Below are 20719 nucleotides of genomic sequence, written 5' to 3'. Positions count from 1 at the left end.
TTTTCACATGTATAAGTCCCACTGAACTACCATCCTCTTTCCTCCTGCAGTTAATGAGGGTAGTGCTCAACTGATGTCTGCTGTGTTTATTCACTGTTTTCATTTTTACCCCTCTGTGAGTTCTTTCCAGGTTCCAGCTCAGTCTGCTGCCACTACTAGTGCAGGCTATCATAGCTGAGTAGACCTCTGTAGCTACACCGCAAGAGAAGCGGGGAAGGTGTCTGCCCTTTATTTCAAACACATTTCCCTCCTCCCCTCTCCTTTCTTGTACCTGTTGAACTTGTCCAGGAGACATGATGGAGGAGGGGCAGGAATTTACTTTCTTGCTCTTCAGGAGGTGCGGAAACATCAGGTCCTTACAACTTTGTAATCTTAAGACTTTTCTGTAAATCTCGGAGGAATATTCTCTTTCTGCTGCCTAGGTAAGACTGGAGACAGTCTTAAAGCTGTAGTTTCAGGAGGGCTGGAGGGCTGACAAAATTCTGGTAGTCTCTGGGAGTGCATTCATGGAAAACAGCACTTCTGTAGTTAAGGTGCACTGTTGTAGTTGGTGCATTAACAAAATGACCTAGAAAAATGATGGCTGCGTGTAGCTGTCAGCCCTAGTTATGGGAAATCCAGCTTTTTCTTTTTTCTTCTTTGCCGAAGTAGTTCTGAAGGATTCTGCTGTGATCTGTATCTTTCTAGCATCTCAGGTCTAAAAAAGGGGGATGAATGTGATAGCAAAGGGTTTACTGTCATGAAAATGTATAGCTTGAGTGGCTTGCAAGTGATAAAATGGAATTACGAGCTTGTATAAGTACAAGATGTTACAGTAATCTAAATTGTATGATACTTATAATTGATTTTTGGTTTATGTTTTGTGGACTTTCTTTTATTGCAGATGCATTCATCCTTATCAGTCTGGCTTTTTTTCTGCCTGGCAGCTGAGTTAGCTTTTATGTGCATGAGAAGAGTAGTTCAAAGTTGTAAGTGGAATTAAAAATGTTAAGGAATATGGATGAGGATTGTTTTCTCTTTTATGATGTTTATGATTTATCAAAATATACAATTACTACAGAAGGTAGCCTTACTCCCCAAATTCCTGACTAGTGGTCTACCAGTCAGTGTGTCTTTGAAGCTCTGTTTAGCATCCAGAGAGAAGTACTTGTTACACAAGCCAGTCAGTTTCTCGGGAGGCCAGGGAGCTGCTTTGCTGAATCTGGCCCTACGTTGTTTTAGGCTCCTGCTGGAAGTTTGCTTTTTTGAAGGGTAGGCACTTTAGTTATGTTGACATATATTTCAGCTTCTCTGTGAAGTTACAGGTCAAGCTAGACAGATGTGTGGCATAATCAGTTACACAGAACAGACTGTGTTCTGTACAGATGCTGGTGATAAATTGTTATCCTGAGGTAGTCCGAGCTGAGAACTAATTGTATGAGATTTGCACTCTTCTTGCAGAACATGATGGATCTGTTGTGGGATGATTAGTTTCTTGTTGCTCAGAGGATGTTTGTGATGCCAGGTTCATCTTGCATTCTCCATACACAAATTCACTGCTTTATTTTAAGGGAAAAAATCATCATAGATGCTAAGTAGCCTGAAAAATAAAAAGTATTCTAGTTGTTTACTGAATAGCAGCCCTGCGCACAGTGTGTTTCTTATAATTTATTGACTCTTTCATTTTAGACTGGGATAATCCCTTTTTTGTATGTTGAATTCTGATGAGAGCTTCAGAGATAGTGGTTGACTCAGTAGCACTGAACTTGAAGATAGAGGAAGAGAAAGAAAAGGAAATCCTGTCCTAGGAAAGGACACAGGACTTGGCAGAGCCAAGTCAGAAGAGTAAAATGGTGTTGTGGAAGACAAATGAGCATTTCAGCTCAGCTGGCGATCCCAGAAAGTTGTGTCTGGTTAATGAAGCACAGGAGAACACAGAACTTTAAACATGTGATCTAGGCTACATAGTCTACTTTGACTTTGGAGCTATTCTGAACAATTGTAATGTGCCTACTATATAGATTTGGTTTTTTTTACTTTTTTAAATCAGAAATGACTGGGAAGTTACAGAAGGGCAGCAACTATAACCTAAACCCTGAGACCTGAGCAAGAGGTAACTCTACAGCAGAGGAAGACATACTAAAGAATAGGAGATGTGTCACTTCCTGGAACTGAGAGAGGAACCCCTGTTACACTGAATGGGATAAGGGATATCTCCAGCTGTTGATACTAAATTCAGTTGTCCTGTTGAAGGACAAAGAAGTTGAAAACTCTTGCAAGTTAAAATGACCAAAACTTTTATGTAAGTGATTGGAAAGGAATTGTCATAAATGCCTTTGTTCTTCTTGTTTTACTTCCTGGCATGTACAATTGATGAAAAGACATGAGGTAGCAAGACACTCTCAAAAGTCAAACATAACTGCTATCAGATATGAATGACTTCAAAGGTGTCAGCATGAAGCAGCAAGTCTAAATTATTCCAGATTATCTTTTGTGGGAGCTATAATCCTTAAGGCTGAAACATTATCTGTGATCCACATGGCAAGGAAGTGAGCTAGAAGTTATGTATCCCAGGTTGGATGTTAGCTGAAAGAGCTTAGAGGAGGTTTATGTGGGTGTGTATGGTACTTCAGTCATACTGTGTTTGCAGTCCTTCGTGAATGGGAGAATCTCTCATTTGAAAATAAATACAGCTGAGAACAGCTTTTCTACTACAGCAGTGAAGGTGGATCTTGTCTGCACTGCTCCTCAACTTTGCAAGAGAGGAAGTTTACTTTAAGGGTGTGTTAAGTGTGAGCCTATTTACTTACAGTGAATGTTTTAATACGGAAAGAGCGATTTCTTCACTGAAAGTTTAGGTTTTGGGAGGTAGATGGCCTGGTAATCTAAATTTTTGTTAAATATGAACATGTATTTGTTTTAAGTATCAGACTGATCTCGGCTGTATTTTCATTCTGTGTGTCATTTTTACCAAAACATCACCTTTTGCATTGCAGTAATGAGGCAATTGTTCCACCCGCTCCAGTGCTGACCCTGAATCTTTCTTTTGTCTGTTTTCCAAAAGTGAGTGCACTGGCACAGAACGGTCTGGTCAGTCTGCCACTTCTGGTTGGTATATCTGAACTGCCTGTTAAAAACCGGCTGAAAGCATCCGATCTGAAGCATGCTGGAACCTTGTTGAGATAAAAATAAATGTCCCAGTAGCTATCAGAAGCAAAACTTCTGACAAGGATTTATATATTTCCCCACTCTGCTTCAATTTTCAGTAATATTTGCTCACTGTTAGTGTTGCAACCATTAGCTTCTGACTGTGGTTGTAAGATTCAATTACAGCAACACAAAGCCAAAGTACCATATGGAGTCAGTTTCCTACTGAAAACTATCAAGTCAGACAGAAAATATGTACTCACAGAAAGGAAATATGTCAATTTGTTTGTGAGACTCAGGCCATAACTTTAGGACAGCATTATGTGTTCTGTGACAGACTGCAGAGAAGTTTTGCCTTCTTATTTGATAGCAGATCTTTCCAGAATATATTTTCTCCCATCCCACTGGGGTCTTTTGGTCAGAAAGTTGATCATCTGCTCCTCACTTACTGGAGCCATGCCTATCATGATGAATCAGAAATTATTACAAAAACCAAACTAAAACCCAAACTCATACCAAAATTGCTGCTGCTTCTTGCCCTCTCAGTTTTCACTTGTGACTTCTGCAGGTTCTGGGAAATGTGTGTTTTCTTTCTGCACATGGTAGCTTTGGAAGTTACTGTATCTTTACTTCAAAGCTGCTACCTACTAGATTGGAGAATAAGATATGAAGAATAGTGCCCTTGAAGTAACCAGAGATGGGGTGATGCCTACAAACATGCTCAGCACAGGCAATAACAGTTACAAAGCTAGAAAGAAGAGGGTGAGGGGCAAGGAATTCTGTGTAAAGAAGGTAAGAAAGCCAAGTACAGATTTTCATTTTGCTGTGTCTGTTGCAAGTACTTTGGGAAGGGTTGTGTTGGAGGAACATTGTTTTGTCAGGGTAAATTTTTTTTTAACCAGAGATTGTTTTACATTTAAGTTAACTCAGCAATTTCAGCCTTTTTGTTAAGTTTGTAAAACAGTCTACGCAGAGAGAATATTCCCCTTTTCTTTATAAATTTAGGGAACCTTGACACTCTATCTTGAACAGTATTTAAAAACTAAAAGTAAGTGTGGAGGAGTGCTATGTGTAAGAGTATTTTCAGTTATACACAATTACTTAAGGGCTTAATTTCAAGAAGGGATGTTTATTCATGTATGTAACCCTACTGGTAGTTGACTCCGTGATTTCTGGGTAGGTTTGAGAACTAATGGGTTGTATGTGTTCACATGAAGTTCTTTGTGCACATATGGGTAGTACAGTTGAATGGATTAATGCACTAAAGGGTTTTTTAACTTGTGTAGTTTTACAGTGAAGTTCTGTTATGATACAAAGAAAATGCCATGCAATTTGTTACTGGGATTTGTGTTCTGTTTTCAGGTTACTACTTTCATTCACACAGATTTATTTTATCTTTTGTAGGAAAGAATTAATACTGTCTGGCACTTTAAATCCACTTAAAGATTTGCATCTTGGAAAACTGGCGTTAACCAAGTTTCCAAAGAGTCCAGAAACATGGATTCATAGGTTGGTTTCCCTTGCCTTCTATTGACTCCTCAAACATTTTTCCTAGGGTTTTTTTTTGTTTCCTGTCCTTGGGTTAAGGAGAGTCATAGATGCAGGAGGATGTCTAGAAATCTATCATATTCTTTGAACCAGTCATTGCAGAATACTGTGCTTTGACTTTTGAAGCTACGTGTCTACATTCTACACTTAGGACTGAAATCATATGTACCTTTTCTGCTGTGTACTTTTTAAATAAAGTTTGGAGGTAGGATAAATTTCCCTAGAGTTTTATCACGTCTTGCAGCACCTAAAATTTTCAGCCTGGAAATTCTGATTCCATCAATAGTAAGTATTTGAGCACTGTAAGTTTTTCCTTTCCTTCCAACTTACCACTATATTGCTTGTCTACAGGCATTTCAGAAAGCAAAGACACTGTTAAAGCCAATATTTATAACCAAAGCTGGGTTCTTTTCCATTTCAATACTGGTCTTTTTGGTTTGGTGAATTTATAATTTGTAACTTAAGCCAAATTGATCAGTCACCATTAGTGGACATTAAAATAACAGATCACATGTTTGGAAAATCTAACTCCAGAATTGTTCAAATGCACCATCTCAGTCATGACTGACATTAAAATGCCTGTAGCAGAGCCAAGTGTAGTATAGATCCATTGCTCAACTTTAAAAAAAAAAACCAAAAAACTCTGTACATGTGTGATCTTGTTTCATGATAGAAATAAAAAGATAGGTCATCCTTTTATAGACATCCTTTTATAGAGATTTAAATATAACACATTTGGAACTAGTTTGCAATGTTTGTGTTTAACATGTCCAGCACTAGGGCAGCTGTAAAGTTGATACTGCATTGGGGGTTCATACTCTATAAAGAACATAACAAAACTTACTACATGAGAATTTTTAGAAGGGGAAGTTGTTGGTAAACTCTTCTTTGTCAGTGCATGCATGACCTTAAAATTATCAAAGTAAACCTAGAAAGCAGTATGTGGAATATTCCAAGGAGTTTCATTGATACAGCAACAACAATAATGAATTTCTTCAGCACTGATTTTTAATTTTCATGTTCAGCTGCTTTTCATCATCCTCATGCTACTAACTTGTGGCTTTGAAGCAAAACTATGTAGTTATAATGGGAAAAAAATCTTGCAGTTTGTCGTAGTTTACTTTTTCTACATGGTAGCTAACACTGGAAAAATAAGATTTTTTGCATTTTAATAGTTCTGAACCTGGTGCCATCCATATCATTATGATGATCAATATCTTTTTATCAAATAAGTCATAACATTAGGTTCTTTATATTTATTTGTATTTTAGAAATAATAAAAAATTCTGTCTATGATTTCCATGCAAACTTAAATTGAAAGTGTTTTAATAGTGTCATAATTTGTTGTTCTTTCTCTTATTTGCCTATATCAGAAAAGTAAATTTGAGAATGATTGTACAAATGTTTGGCTTGGATTTGGATATGCTGACCATAATTGATACATGTTAGAAAATAAGATTCACAAAAATATTTTTCTGCATCAGCATAATGACTAATTTGGGGTTTTCTGTTCCCTCATGGTGTTACATCTCAGACAGAAGATGCAAAAACCTGTAATGGGGCTATGAATAAAGTACAGTAAACCATATCCACATTGTTTTTTCTTATACATGGCAGATACACTCACTGAAGATGTCAAAATACCTGTCATTCATTTTGTCAGATGACCTCCTGCTATATATTTTGGGGGGTTCAGGTATATATTGTGCATATACAGTCAGTATATCTATTGATTTTGCTGTTGTCACTTAACAATTCTTTGTTTGTAGTAATTCCAGAAACTGTAAGAGCAATAGGAACAAAGGTGAAAGTGACTCCAAATTAATTGGAGGAAATCTTGCTTAAAACCCAAATAATGCCATGGTATTCAACAGGTTCCAAAAATATATTTTAAGTCTTCTGAGATTGTGATTGCATTGTCTAGAAAGTGGCTCTAATTTAATTTTATATTTTTTGTGGTGTTGTAGCCAGAGAGCCCATAAAGTCTGTATTTTTTCCACTCTCTCCTGCATATATAATTTATCAGAATTCCTTGTTTTGTAAAACATGCTCATTTTAAGAAACTGAAATAATTAGAGTTGAAATACTTTGTCTTATGGTTTTACTCAGAAGCTGATGTTAATGAAATAATACATATCTTTTGTTAAGAGTGACTATGCTCATTGAGATTTTCTGCCTAGACTATTTTTGAATTTTCCATTTCTTGCATACCTCTGGACTGAAGTTAAAAAATACTAAGAGGTGATGTTTGGATTAAAGACATTTTTAAAAATCAAAAACTAAGTCTTCAAAATTACCACATATCCTAAAATACTGTTCTACAACAGTCAGAGCATGGTTTGCTTGGCTGTACATCTTTATTTAAAACACATGGTGTATATGAAGAAAGTGTTCATACACTGCTTGTAATTTTCTGCTGAGAGTTTAAAATTGCATTCTTATAAATTATCTTTAATATTGTCTTCCAATACTTTGTCTTTTTTTGATAACTGAGAGGAAAAGATACAATGTGTATGAAACCTACCAGTGAACAAGTATATTATGTTTTCAAATGAGAGAAAAAGCAGATGAAGTAACCATTTTCTTAAAACAGTGGTTGACTTACCTATTTTATATATATATAATTTTATATATGGCTTGTAAAATAGAATTCTCTCTGTAAAGAAAATGAATTTATTAGTTCTATTTTATTTACTGATTTCTTTTAACCAGGAGTGACACCTTTCTGAAAGTAGCAATCATTGGTTTTTGGAACTGATGTGAGCCAGTACAAAACAGGATAACCTTTGTGTCTCAGACCAGAGGATGTCCATCTCTCTAGAGCATTCCACATTGGACCTTTGCAATTCCATTAGCATGGGCTGCTCTGCAGAAGTTCACACATCTGTAACCCATTTTTGTAGGACCCTTTTGTGTACAGGCTACAGATGCAGCATTGAGGTTGCCTCTAAAAATACACCTTAAACTCTGTCCAGAGTAAAATAAAAACCCAAAACATCTAGGAATCTGTGCTTATCTCAGACACATGAAATCAAATATGTGTAATTCATCAGTAAAAACATTTGTTTTGCTTATACCTATAGCCCTTGAAACCATAAACCTTTTGGACTTTGCTATTGCTGGTGATGTACAGAAAGAAATTTGAATTGCAGTGTGCAGTACTGCCAGATGTAAAAGATACTGAGCAGAGTTAATTTTTTATTAAATCACTTTCTTTTATCTCACTTTCGATACTTCATTTTAATGCTATGGTAGACTTTGAAAGAGGAGCTCATTAGAAATCTCACACACATTCTGCTTGCACTCTTTCATAAATTTGCTGTTTCCTTCTGTTTTGTTTTAGTATGCTGTGAGTAGCCATGATCACTTAGGGTGAGCAAACTGGTACAGCTGAGTTGGAGTGTGATCTTTGCGTCACAGCTTTTAGTATGGCAAGTGTTCAGGTGGTTGTTTACTACTCACTCATTACCTAGCTCCAGTGTAGTTCAGAGAATAGAAATACTGGAAAGATTTGATTTATGCAAATGAAAAACTATTTTTTTCCTCTTAAAATTGCTCTCTCACCATTAACACTTTACATCGTTTAACCAGACGATGGGTGCTGCAACAACTAATTCAGGAAAACTCCTTGCCCAGTCTTGCGTCTAAAGGAAACTTGGGAGCAGCACCCATGGAGAGAATTCACCGACTAGTGCAGGAGGAAATGAATGTCTGCTCCGAAGCTGCTGGGAGGTATCCAAGCAACTACAATGCCTGGTCCCATCGCATCTGGGTTTTACAGCATTTGGCAAAGCTCACTGTCAAGGTATAATACAATAGTGAATAAATTCTTGAATTTTCTTATCCAGAAAACCCATATACTAGTTTGCTAAGCAGATTGTATAACATGAGTGAAGAGTATCAGGTGAAGTTATCACAGGTAGCTAAGAATGTTTTAAGAAAGTGGGCAAAATACTGCAGTGAATATGTTTTGCATTTTTCTTGCCAGTGTAAGCAGATTCTGCTCAGCAGAAATAACACATTTTTCTTGCCTGTGTACAAAGTTATGTTTCTCTCTTAGTAATTGGTGCTAATATGTGTGTGGGAAGAGTATAGATGGGACTGTGAGCTGAAGTAAGGAATGGGCAACTCGTAAGTAATTCTTCCAGCAGTAGTCTTGAAATTCCTAGTAGAGAAAAAAGGTAATACATAACAGATATGGTTTTGAACATGTAATATTGTTTTTGTACTCCCGTTTGCCTTACCTGTGGTTTCAGAATATTGAAGGACCAAGACAAGACAGCAGGAATTTTGGAGAAAGTATAATAGTGCTTGTAACTAATTTCTTCAGCTCCAGCAGTATTTTTTGACAGCATTTACACTGGGGGCTGATTAAACTGTTTCAGGCACGGCAGGGACATTTTATGCAATGTTGAATATTGTGCATCTGTAACATTAAGACCTGCAGCAAATTGAATTAGTTAATGTGACGTGATCTAAAATTATGTAGGCAGTTTTGTAATACTGTGTTTTCTAAGTTGTTACGTGAATTCTTTGTGAATATTAGGCTGACACAGTGACGCATCATTCAGTTTTAACAGCAGCTGCTACATTTTGCCACATAGGGTGGTAAGGGAGGAATTGACAGGACACTATTGAGTCAATATAGCCACTATTTTTGTGTCCATTGCAGAGACAGGGCAGAATTTGGACCCATCTGCCTAGCAAGTTTATATGAAAAGGTAGTTTTCAGAAAACTTAGAAGAATTGTAGGATTGAGATAGATTGGAGGTTAGAAGTTAGGTTTAGAAGTCTATATTAACAGGAAACAGGAAGGTAAGAACCCTTAAAAACAGGCAGAGAAATATTCTTGGCACTCTGGGTTCCTACAAAAAGGGAAAGAGAACAGGATCAGACATTGCTTTCAAGATACTTCTCTGCCTGTTTTTAAGGGTTCTTACCCAGGAAGTTTAATATCTTTACTAGCTTACTAAAGGATGAGAGGAGTTAGCACTGTTAAAGAAAATTTAAGTAATTTTATGCCTTAAAACAAACAAAAAGCTAACACATGTTCTAAACATCTCTGTCTCCATTATACTGGTAGCTGTACTCTGAGGGTCTGGATAACACCTTGAGTGCTCTTTGCACATGCTGCTCCTTAATTTAATTAAAGAGAAATAATTACACTGTAATAGAAATAACTTTATGCAGAACTGGAATTACTCTGTTGAGTTTATTCATTGTCAGTTGTGAGTGCTTTTCGTGACAAATCATAAAGATGCCTGTGAAGGAACTATTTTAAATTTGTTTGGTCATTCCAAAGTTGATTTGCTTTGCCTGCCATCCTAATCCCCGTGTTGAGCTATTTTTTTAGAATAAAGACTGTGGAAGTGGTACTTTTGTCTAAAGTTGTCCATCTGATTTCTGTTACCTCTGGCAAAATTTCACTGGTGCTGTTGTTCCTCCACCAATGTGTTTAACCTGTTGGGAAGTCTCCATGTTGGCTCTAGGTTTTTTTCATGACACCACACACTATCTCTTCAGATGGCCTAGCAGAAGATGTTTGGGATACTGGAAAATTAGGAAAAAGTGCGGAACATAAAAGACAGCTAGAAACTTGAGATAAAATTTGTGTCTAGGTAACTTTAAGAGGCAGAATTATACAGTGATTATTTGCAAGATGTGATGCAAGCAAAAACGCAAATAAGTAGGAAAGCAGGGAAAAAGCAGGCATTACAGTTTTTCACAAAAATAATGCAGTTTCATAGAATCACAAAATGGTTTGGCTTGGGAGGGACTTCAGTCTTGTTCCAACCTTCCTGCCATGTGCAAGGATGCCACTCACTAGATGAGGATGCTCAAGGCCCCATCCAGCCTGGCCTTAAATATTTCAATGGTTGGGGCATCCACAGCCTCTCTTGTTTCAGTGCCTTGCCACCCTCACAGTAAAGAATTTCTTCCTAATATTTAGTCTAAACCTGCCTTCTTTCATTAACCATTATCCCTTGTTCATTCACTATCTACTCACAAAAAAAAGTCCCTCTTCCTCCTTTTTGTAAGTGCACTTAAGGTACTGAAAGGCCACAGTGAGGTCACCCCAGGGCCTTTTCTTGTCCAGGCTGAACAACCCCAGCTTTCTCAGCCTGTCCTAAGAGGAGAGATGCTCCAGTCCTCAGAGCATCTTTGTCACCCTTCTCTGGACCTGCTCCAACAGGTCCACATCCTTATGCTGGTGACCCTAAAGATGGATGCAACATTCCTGGTGGGGTCTCACCACTGTGGAGCAGAGGGGCAGAATCCCCTCTCTCAACCTGCTTGCCATGCTGCTTTCAATGCAGCCCAGGATGCAGTTGGTTTTCTGGGCTGCAAGTGGGCATTGCTGGCTCTTGTCCAACTTTTCATCCGTGAGAACACCCAAGTCCTTTTCAGCAGGACTGTTCTCATTCAGTTCAGTCTGTGCTCATGTCTGGGATTACTCCAGCCTGGGTGCAGCACCTTGCACTTGGATTTCTTGAACTCATGAGCCCATTTCTCAAGTTTGTCCGTATCTCCCTGTCTACCATCCCATCCTTTTGTTGTGTCAACTGCACAGCTCAGCTTCGTGTCATCTGCAAATGTGCTGAGGGTGCACTTAATCCCACTGTGTGTGTTTTTGATGAAGATACTCAAGAGCAGCAGTCCCAAGGCAGAGCCCTGAGGGACTTGTCACCAGTATCCACCTGGACATAGAGCCACTGGCCACGCCCCTCTGGCTGCATCCATCCAGCCAGTCCCTTGCCCACTGAGCAGACCTTCCATCCAATTCCATCAAGTCTGTCTCAAATTTGGAGATGAGGCTATCATGTGGAGCCCATACTATACGCCTTACACATCTAGATAGTTGACATCTGTTGGTCTTCTCTTGTTGACCACTGCTATTACTCCATCATAGAAGGCCACCAGATTGGTCAGGCACAATTGCTGGCTGCCTTGTGTCACCTCCTTGTCTCATATGTGCCTTAGCGTATCTTGTGGAAGGATCTTCACCATGATCTTGGCAGGCACAGAGGTGAGGCTTACCGGTCTCCAGTTCCCTTTTTTCCAGTAACTGGGGACTTCCCCTAACTGCCCGAATTCAGATATGATGGACAGTGGCTTAGCAACATCAACCAGTTGCCTCAGAACTCTGTAATGTGGGTCTTCAGATCCAATATACTTATGGCTGTTCGGCTTCCTCAAGTGGTTTCTGAATGTGCTCTTTGCCTGTAGTGGGAGGGACTTCACTTCTCCGCACACGAATCTAGAGGATCAGGGACTTGAGAGAAGTGGGAGGCCTGACTGCCAGGCCAGTGAAGACTGAGATGAAGACCTCAGTAGAAGTTCTTCATCTTTCTCCATATCAGTTGCCACCAATTCACCCTTCGTGCTTATCAGTGAGCATACACTCTCCTTGGTCTTGTTTTTCTGACCTGTGTACTTACATAGTCCCTTCTTCTTCTTTGCACCTCTTGCCAAGTCCTGTTCCAGCTTTGCCTTGGCTATCCTGACCCCATCCCTACACATTCTGTATGGGTTGTTTACTTGCATGGTGTCTCATGGTGCACCTTCAGCAATTTCTGTGTTTGAATATCTGAAAAGTATGATAAATTTCACTGAGGTGCAAGACTGGAACCATACTGAAAAACTGTCAAATAAAACAATCACTGATTCTACGGCCATTTAGTTCTTGCAAGGGTGCCTGAAATTAATGAGTACGGGTATTAGTTAGGGCCATATTTCTGCTGTAATGCAAACTTGACCTGCAGTTTGAAGTGTACAAGGAAGCAGAGGCCCAGAAACATAAATTGTGTGTTGAATTATCATTTAAATAGACTTCTAAAAACAGGTTTATCATTAATGAAGCTGTTGGCCTGCTTTGGAAGATTTCAAGAGGTAGGCTGTTTAATAGGATTTTGATTGGTTTTCTTCTGTTGTTTGATAATCCTAATGCTACTGCAGACTGAATCTCAGCTCAGTCTATGGGAAAAAGATTTAAAATGCTAGAGGAGAAGGTTTTGGCCCAGTAGGAAGATTTTCTCATAAGGATATAGATATTTCTTCTTTCTTATGCTAGACAGTCAAAAGCATTATCTTCTTTCAATACATAAATTTCAATTTGTTCTAGCTGCAGAATTTGAATGGCATTAGCAAGTTTATGTAGGGTTTGAATAGTGTTCATTAATATCAGTCAAGGATTTGTCAAGAATAATCTTTCTGTTACTGGAGTACTTGCCTTGGAAAGGCTGATGTCAGCTTTCTCACATGACTGTAGAGTTAGTAGCGTTAGATCATAGGCTCCAGATACCTACTAAAAGGTGGGTGCATAATTAGTTAAAGAACCCGGGTAAGAGAGTGGTAGGGGTGTAGTCTTAAAATTCATTGCTGGGGTTCCTACCCCTGCCATGGAGCCCTGGGAGAGGGCCCTGGGGGTGAGACATGGGGTTTCCCTGCCCCTGCTCAGCCTCGTTCCCATTGGTTGGTTTGTGCTCCCCTGCACGGGCAGAAGGACCCTCAGGTCCCGTGATTGAGCAGTTCCTCGGCGGAGCTCCGGCCATGCGGCTGGAGAAATAAACATCTCTGAAACAGCTACCAAGAATCCGTCCATATTTCTTTTCCACGGGCCTTGCTGTCTCACACATGTTGCAGTAATCCCCGCTGCAACACACACTGTGTTGTTTCAGTGAAATCATGCAGGTAGAAAAATAGGATGTAGTTCAGCAAGGATTTACAAACTTTTTTGTTTTCTTCAGTTTGGAATACTCAATTTCATAATTACAGGATGGAGAGCAAGCAAACAAGTGGTGGGGTAATTGTCGTGAGGCAACACTTCTCTTGTGTGGTGCCCAGAACACAGCATGTTCACGAGCCACGAAGTAGTTTTTCTTCTAGCCATCCCCAGTATAGCCTTAGGTTTTTTTTAGATGACTGGGTCTCCAAGGTACTAGTTTCTGCGACTGGACATTGCTGGATTTATCTAGTTATCCTTAAAAGCTTGTTTCCCCAGTTCCTTTTCATTTCCCCAGTGTCCCAGACCAGGGAGGAGGTTTTTGTCTGCAGTTTATGGTTGGAAAAGTGCTTTAAAACAACCAAGCAAAGAGTCAGTCAGGGATGGTGTAAGAGGGAGTGCAGACCCAGAGGTCAAGACAAAGATCACTGAACACACATGTCCTGTTCTGGGGGAGGCTGCCAGTTCCATGGTAGCCAGCTCACCACCAGAGGTAGGAAAGAGATTGTCAAGAGTGGGAAGGAAGGAGATTTCATACAGTTTCCTCTTTATTCACAGAACAGTGGCAAAGGGCTTGTACAAGGGCTTGTACCGATAGAGATGGAAATGGAGAAAGCTGGCTTTGTAAGAAAGCGCTAAGCAAAGCATACAGTCCTAAGAAAGAACCTCTTGGAATTCAAACATTAGCTGGCTTTTTCTTTTACTTCCAGTTGTTTGAAGCATCTTCCACTGGTACTCCAAGGTTCCTAGATAGGAGGCTCTGTTTTTTGTAGATCTCAGGAGGTTTTAATGGCAATCTTCTGTGTTGCTTTCTTGAAAGAGGTATTCTGGTTCAGATAAGGAGTGATGCTGGGAATAATTTTGTTCCCTTTGTACAGGGAGTTAAAATGCGTAATTAAGATGGTCCCCTGTAAATTTGTAGCTTATAAATATTTCACATAAATGAATTGGATTCTTCCAAGGTCTCAGTTGAGCATAAATGTGTGTAGTACCTATCACAGCTGAATAAAGGCTGATCTGATTTTTCTAAGCCTTATGTTGTTCTTAACAGACTCGTAAATTCTAAAGTTCAGACGTTTAAAATACTAAGCTCAATTGAGAAGGGAAAAGCTGGTCTTAATGGTTAAAGTCCAGATCTGGACATGGAATTTTAGCCTCCTTAAGAAGACTGTGTGTGGACTGTTACTTAATACTTCACTTGAGATTGCTGATGTGTAAAAGGAAGGTAATGCTGGTATCTTTTGTCAGGATTTAGAAAAACATGTTGACTGTCTTGGGTAGAAGACACTGTTTGCATTGTATTTGCTCCAATTTCTTTTAGATCAGATGCCCCCAAAAAAGCTGTATAGCTGGCCTTGTGTGTTTCCATGGTTTTCTTTGTGGGAGTCTGTGGCTTTTGTGCTGCAGTATCAAAAAGAAAGACTTCTTCCTATGAAACTTGTTTTGCATCAGCTGGTCCTGTTAAGTGATGTAGGTAGCTTAGGAGAAGAGATTAAAAGCAGGAGCATATCAGTAAGATTATATTCAAAGTCTTTAGAAGTGAATGAAAAAGGTAGTGTTGGTCTCTTTGGATAGTTTAAGCTCCAGAGGAGAAGTAGTGTGAGGAAAGAGGTGTTAAGGCCTGTAAAAAGAAACCAAATCACTGGCTCTAACAGAGAAAGCAAAGTAAAAGAAGCTTTGTCTGGTAGCTAAACCTGCATTTCTCTCCGGAAATGAATTTTGAACATTTAAAAGCACTCAGAATTAAGAGACAATTCATAGGAGCCAGCAGTGTTAAAAACAGAACTGTAGTTGGCATTTAACTATTTACTAGAGTTGTTGTGGAAGCCTTTCTAGGGGTTCTTCAGTAGTAAAATCAAACAACTTGATTATGGACAAGTAGTTTTGTATTTCACAGGCCCTAGGACTTTAAACGTAATGCTATGGTTGACATTCTCTCATGGAAAATGAAGGTGTAAATTAAGTTCGGGTTTTATTCTTTTTAAGCAACTCACCCACCTTCTGACACCCACAATCTGCTGGGTAAAAACTAAAATTCTTAAACCTAATAGCACTGTAGTTTCTGCCTTCTCTAAGTAGTATTTATTGCTAACCATTCTGAGATTCTTAAACCATTGCTTATTTCATATCATAAGTGGTTTGGGTTTTTTCCCAGTCAGCCTGTGGGCAGGTTTCTGAAAAGCCTGCCTTTTCAGAGTTTGGAAGAAGTATTAATTTGTTTCCTGCTGGGATGCCGAGATGCTTTTCAGCACACAGGGGAAAAGGCTCAGTGATATATCATTTTTCTGTATGTTCTTAAACTATTACCACAGTGGCTGAAATCCCCAAAGAAGAGGTTACCTTAATACAGAAGCAGTGGTGGTAGGTTCCTCCTTTTTACTGGATGATAACTCTCGCTGAATTTTGTTTCAGGTTCTCCTCGATGAACTTTCATCCACTAAATATTGGGTATCCATGCATGTCTCGGACCACAGTGGATTTCATTACCGCCAGTTCTTACTCAATTCCTTGATACGCAGAACAGTGACTGACAATAACATACTGGTACAAAATCAAATGGTAAATGAACAAAACCCTAGCCTTCAGAAGGGGGAAGAGAGTGCAGGGACAGAAGCTGCCTGTGCAGAGGAGCAAAGTGTGGATCTCCCCTGCCGTTTAGATGAAGAGATGGAGCTCTGCACTGAACTGATTGATAATTACCCAGGGCATGAAACATTGTGGTGTCATAGGTAAGAGGATTTGGTTAAAAGTGTTTCCTTCTGATTTGTGGATGATTCTTCATGTGATATTTCCAAACAAATTGTTCTGTTTTTAGAAAGTACCACTCAATAAAAGATTTTTTAAGCTATTATGTATTAAGCCTTTGGAAAATGTTCAAGAGCATAATCAGAACTAATGCATGGGAAGTTTGATTTGGCTTAAATATCTTGTGGTGTAAGCTCCACTTGTCTCTTTAATTTGTACAAGACACACACAATGCTGTTAATGAGCCTTCTCGCACTTCAAATGTTTAAACAACAAAAAATGAGCAAAATGTAGATGGAAGATTGGCTGCAGAAAATTTCTGCTTTAGTAGCTGGGTGCAGGTTCCTGACTAGGTAACAGTAGATTTGCTAAAGTGATGTGGAGCCTTTCTAGTAGAGCATGAGCAGAGACAGCAGATTTGTGTCTTTGAGGGAAGTCTGGTGGGATGGCAAATGAATTGAAACAGTTCAGCAGCAACAGCAGGTTATTTTCAGTGCATGACTTTTTTTCTTCTTTTCTTTCCTTTTCCTTTGAAGAAGGTGTGTATTCTACCTTCAACAGCACTTAAGCAACAAACTTCCTCTCCTGAGTGCAGTGGTATCATCTGTGGACAGCGGTGATGAAACTCTGAATAATTCCCACCATGGTGCTGCAACAAGTCACATGGCACAAGCTATGGATGTTGATGGTTTGAATGAATCCAGTAGCAAACAAGGTTATACCCAAGAAACAAAACGCCTGAAGCGTGCTCCTGTGCAGGACTCTCTTGGTCCAGAAATGGAATACCGGTTTGTTGATAAAGTATTATCAACTTGTAGGGATGTGGACCAAGTCAGGTTTGCTACTGCTTATAGAAAATGGTTGGTTACTTTTTTAGGTCAGTGAAGGAAGCGTTTAAAGCTTTCAGGGTTCTTCTCTTAGTGCAATATTCTCTTTTCAAATGCATGTCTTGGTTGCAAGTGTTAGCTAACTCTGTGTTTCTCTCTCTTTTGATGGTGTAGTGGTTTGGTCCAAAATACTCATTACTGTTTATCTGCTGTGAGATAAGAATTAGGAGAAATGCAAAGCAGGCACCAAACTTGAAAGAATATAAAGAAGTTTATTAACAGACCTAAAAGAGGGAAAAAAAAAATTATACCACCTTCAGAACTCTCCTCCTCCCCCCACCTTCCTCCCTTATCCCACTGACAATGTAAAAAGACAACCCTTAAGATGTTCAGTCTGTTTACCACTTCCATAATAACCTTGTTCAGTCCATTTAGAAAGAGAAGCCTCTTCTTGCTCATGCTATGAAAACATTATCACAACGAGACAGCCGCCCACTTCCAAATATTGTGCAGTCCATTTAGGAAGAGGAGTCTCTCTGCCTGTGTGTGAGTCCTTTCCCCCGACTTGCAGCTTTTCCCGCAACTGCTTTCGAGGGTCCACTCTTGAAGTTTTTTGAGGTACAGTTTTAAGGTTGAGCCGTTCAGAAACAAAAACAGAGGCCCTTCTCCTTCCCTGGGAGCAAAGGGTCTTCCTCATCTTCATTGTTAGGACTATCTCTGGGAGCATCTCTAGGAACTGAGGTTTTCTCCTTTCCCGTTTGGAGCAAAAGTCCTCATCTGGTTCATCTCTAGGGACTGAGGTTTTCTCCTTTCCCGTTTGGGGCAAAAGTCCTCATCTGGTCCATCTCTCCCTGTCCAAACTTCTCATGAAATTACAGCTGCGTCAGCATCTGCCTATCTCAGCGCAGGTGCTTTTGCTCACGAGCTGAACACTCCACCCCCCATATCTTCATGAAATTACAACAGGATACTCTGATATATCATAGCTTCACAACAGAATTTCAGCTTTAAGCATCTCCTCTCTCTCTTCCCTCAGGTTTTCAGCTCTTCACAGCAATAAAAGGGTTAATCTCACCTCGGCCTTGCAGCTTTGCAGCTGGAATGTTGAATTTTTCTTATCGCAATGGAGAGGGGGAGAGCCGAGCCGCTCCGGCTGCCCACGGCAAGGCAGTGGGGGGGGGGGGTTCCATGGCTAGAACAGGTCCATGGCTCCAGGATGGCCGTGGCCCGGCCCGGCCTGGCCCAAGCAGGGCCTGGCCGGGCCCGCTGGCCCCCACTCGGGGCCTGCAGCCACCTGTGCCAGCGCCGGAAATGAGAGAGAGCTTGGAGGGCGAGTTTGCCTATTCTTAAATGTGGATCACAGAGGTGGTCACAACTCTAAGTGGCTTAAAGAATTGTCCATATTCAAACTGGCCAGCTGATAGGTTCTATCAGTTCCCAGAGGAAACTGTAAGCACCCCTTAGCAAGCACATCCCTTCCGGGACTATGCTTGCTAACCTATGACAGATGGTCAGTCCTAAAGTTCAATTTCAGAATAGAACTCTATCACTTGTTAAAGAACTGGCATAGATTTTTATTAAGCAAATGCAGTTTGTTCCTTAATCTTCTAAGAAATCACTCTTGTCAGCTTCCTACCATGGCATTTTCTTATTTTTTAACTTCTGCATTAACGTGGACTTTGTATCATTCAACTTAAAAAAAAATGGAGGTAAAAGAAAAAAAAGTTTGAAATGCTTGTGAAACAGAGTGTCTGAAAAAAGAATGGGAGAATCTGTCAGTATCAGCTAAATGTGTTTCCAGGTTGTTCCTATATGGCATCATGCTAATACCTTACTGGATCCAGACTATATTTGGTGAGTGCTATTATTTTTGTGTAGCAGTCTTTGGTGGAACACCGGAATACAATGTTTCATTCTGAAGGCTCCAGTAACAGTATTGAAGCCATCATGCCTTTTACTGTTTTAACTGGGTTTTTGTTTGCTTATCAATTGTCACGTTAGCTTGATAGGAAAGTCTATGAGGTTGAAATCCTGATGAGTAGATACAGGAAGGTGTGGCAGAAAATAGTTCAAACACACAGTCACTTACAGTCAGAGCTGTATTTGGCTGTATTTGGAAATAGTTTTCTTAAAACAGACTACTTTACCTTCATTTCTTACTTGGTGTTTATTTATTTATTTTATTTCAACAATCCAGAATTAATCATACTTGATACACATCTCTGGATGTATTATTTACACTACAGATTCTCACCCTGCTAAATCACACATTGGTAACTTGTATTTAACCAAGACCCTACAAGTCCAGTATTGGATGGAGTAAAAAGTAACTCTTCCAACTGGTCATTGAGACTATTCAGTTAAAAAAAAAGTGGCAGCAGGGGGGAGCTAACTATTCCCTTTTGTTGTTTTGCAGAGCCACAGTCTTTGGGTTTTTTTTTCCTTTTTTACTTTTCCTTAAGAGCTCTACTCCAACCATACACCTCTGTTTACATAACTGTAAATTTTAAGGGAATTTGAAATCAAGTGTGGATGGTGTATTTTATAATTTACTTAGAACTTGTCTGTAAAAGGGATTTTTTACACTAGTAGAATTGTGCTGGTCCACAGACCCAGGGGAAACATTCTACAATTGTAGAAGTCTGTACAATGGCAACATCGCCTCTTTTAAAAACAAACTTTTCTCTGGGAGCATTAGATTTTTAAGTTGGTGTCCTTGCCAGAATTGCTTTATATATCTCCTGCCCCAAATGCCTCTTGACCATAACTTTCAAGATGCTGTTTCTGTTAGGCAAAGAAACATGAGGGAGAAAAAACACAGGTAGTGTGCTCAAAAGGTATCACTTTGAATCAAAAAAGCGCTCAAAATGTGAACTTCCCGCACTTCTAAGTAGTTTGATGAATGGGATTTACTGTTGCATCTCAAAGTGAGAACAGACCACCTGTATTGTTTGAGAGTATGTTCATGATTCGTTTCAGGCACAAAGTTGCTAACATTGACATTTCTAAATGTACACTGTTCTGTTTACCGTTCCTAGGTAAGACTGATCTAGGCTTGAGCATCTCTGTGTCAAAGCTTTGTCTCAGAGGCATCCACATCTGCCCCTCCGTAGGTAGGGATGTATTACATGGTCGTTTGTTTTGAGGTGCTATGGGATGCTGTCTTGGTTTGGTTGATGGTTTTAGTTGCAGAAGAATGTAATTGTTGTCTGAAGGCAGTGTGGAATTGGCTTGAGAGAATGGTTTTGTCATAAGATGTCACCTCAGTGATCACTGAGAAATGGGTAGGTTCAAGTATAAACAGAAGTCTGAACTTAAGAACTTAACTTGAGCAAGAACTTCTACGCATCTCAGAGGACCTGGTGTTTATTGAATGTGGATGATACATTAAAGTATGTGTAGTAGCCTGGGTCAGCTTAATTAACAGTATCCCATTAATGACTCATATGAACCTGGAAAGTGTGAAGTCAAGGGGGCGATGTTATTAAAGATCAGATTCTTGGTCCTAGATTACTTAGTAATGTATTTGTGCATTCCATTTACCTTGGCAAAAATTACCTGTTTATGAGAAAAATATTAGTGATAGGAGCAATCTTGGAAGTGGGAGCATGATAAGAAAAATTTCTTGAACTGTGGAAGGGAAGAGATGCTCTCTTCTTGCACTGGAATGATTGAGGCTTTCAGAAGAAAATACTAATATTAGAATCTGACTTGAAACCCATTATATAGTTCTTCTAGAACCTAATCTGGA

The 20719-nt window shown here is 39.5% G+C and overlaps 1 protein-coding gene across 1 annotated transcript in view; it reads left to right on the top strand.

Annotated features, from left to right (window-relative positions):
- PTAR1 (protein prenyltransferase alpha subunit repeat containing 1) overlaps positions 1-17192 on the top strand; it is a 29783-nt gene extending 12591 nt beyond the window's left edge. Inside the window, exons 4-7 of the mRNA XM_039567547.1 lie at positions 4531-4635; positions 8266-8479; positions 15809-16125; positions 16678-17192. Coding sequence (XP_039423481.1) covers positions 4531-4635; positions 8266-8479; positions 15809-16125; positions 16678-17026 — 985 coding nt within the window. The 3' untranslated portion in view covers positions 17027-17192. The remainder of the gene's footprint in view (positions 1-4530; positions 4636-8265; positions 8480-15808; positions 16126-16677) is intronic.
- Positions 17193-20719: the final 3527 nt, after the last annotated feature.

Source organism: Corvus cornix, chromosome Z (assembly GCF_000738735.6).
Source record: "Corvus cornix cornix isolate S_Up_H32 chromosome Z, ASM73873v5, whole genome shotgun sequence".
Lineage (NCBI taxonomy): Eukaryota > Metazoa > Chordata > Aves > Passeriformes > Corvidae > Corvus > Corvus cornix.
Note: the sequence above shows the minus strand (reverse complement) of the source record. Positions and strands in the feature narration are given on the sequence as shown.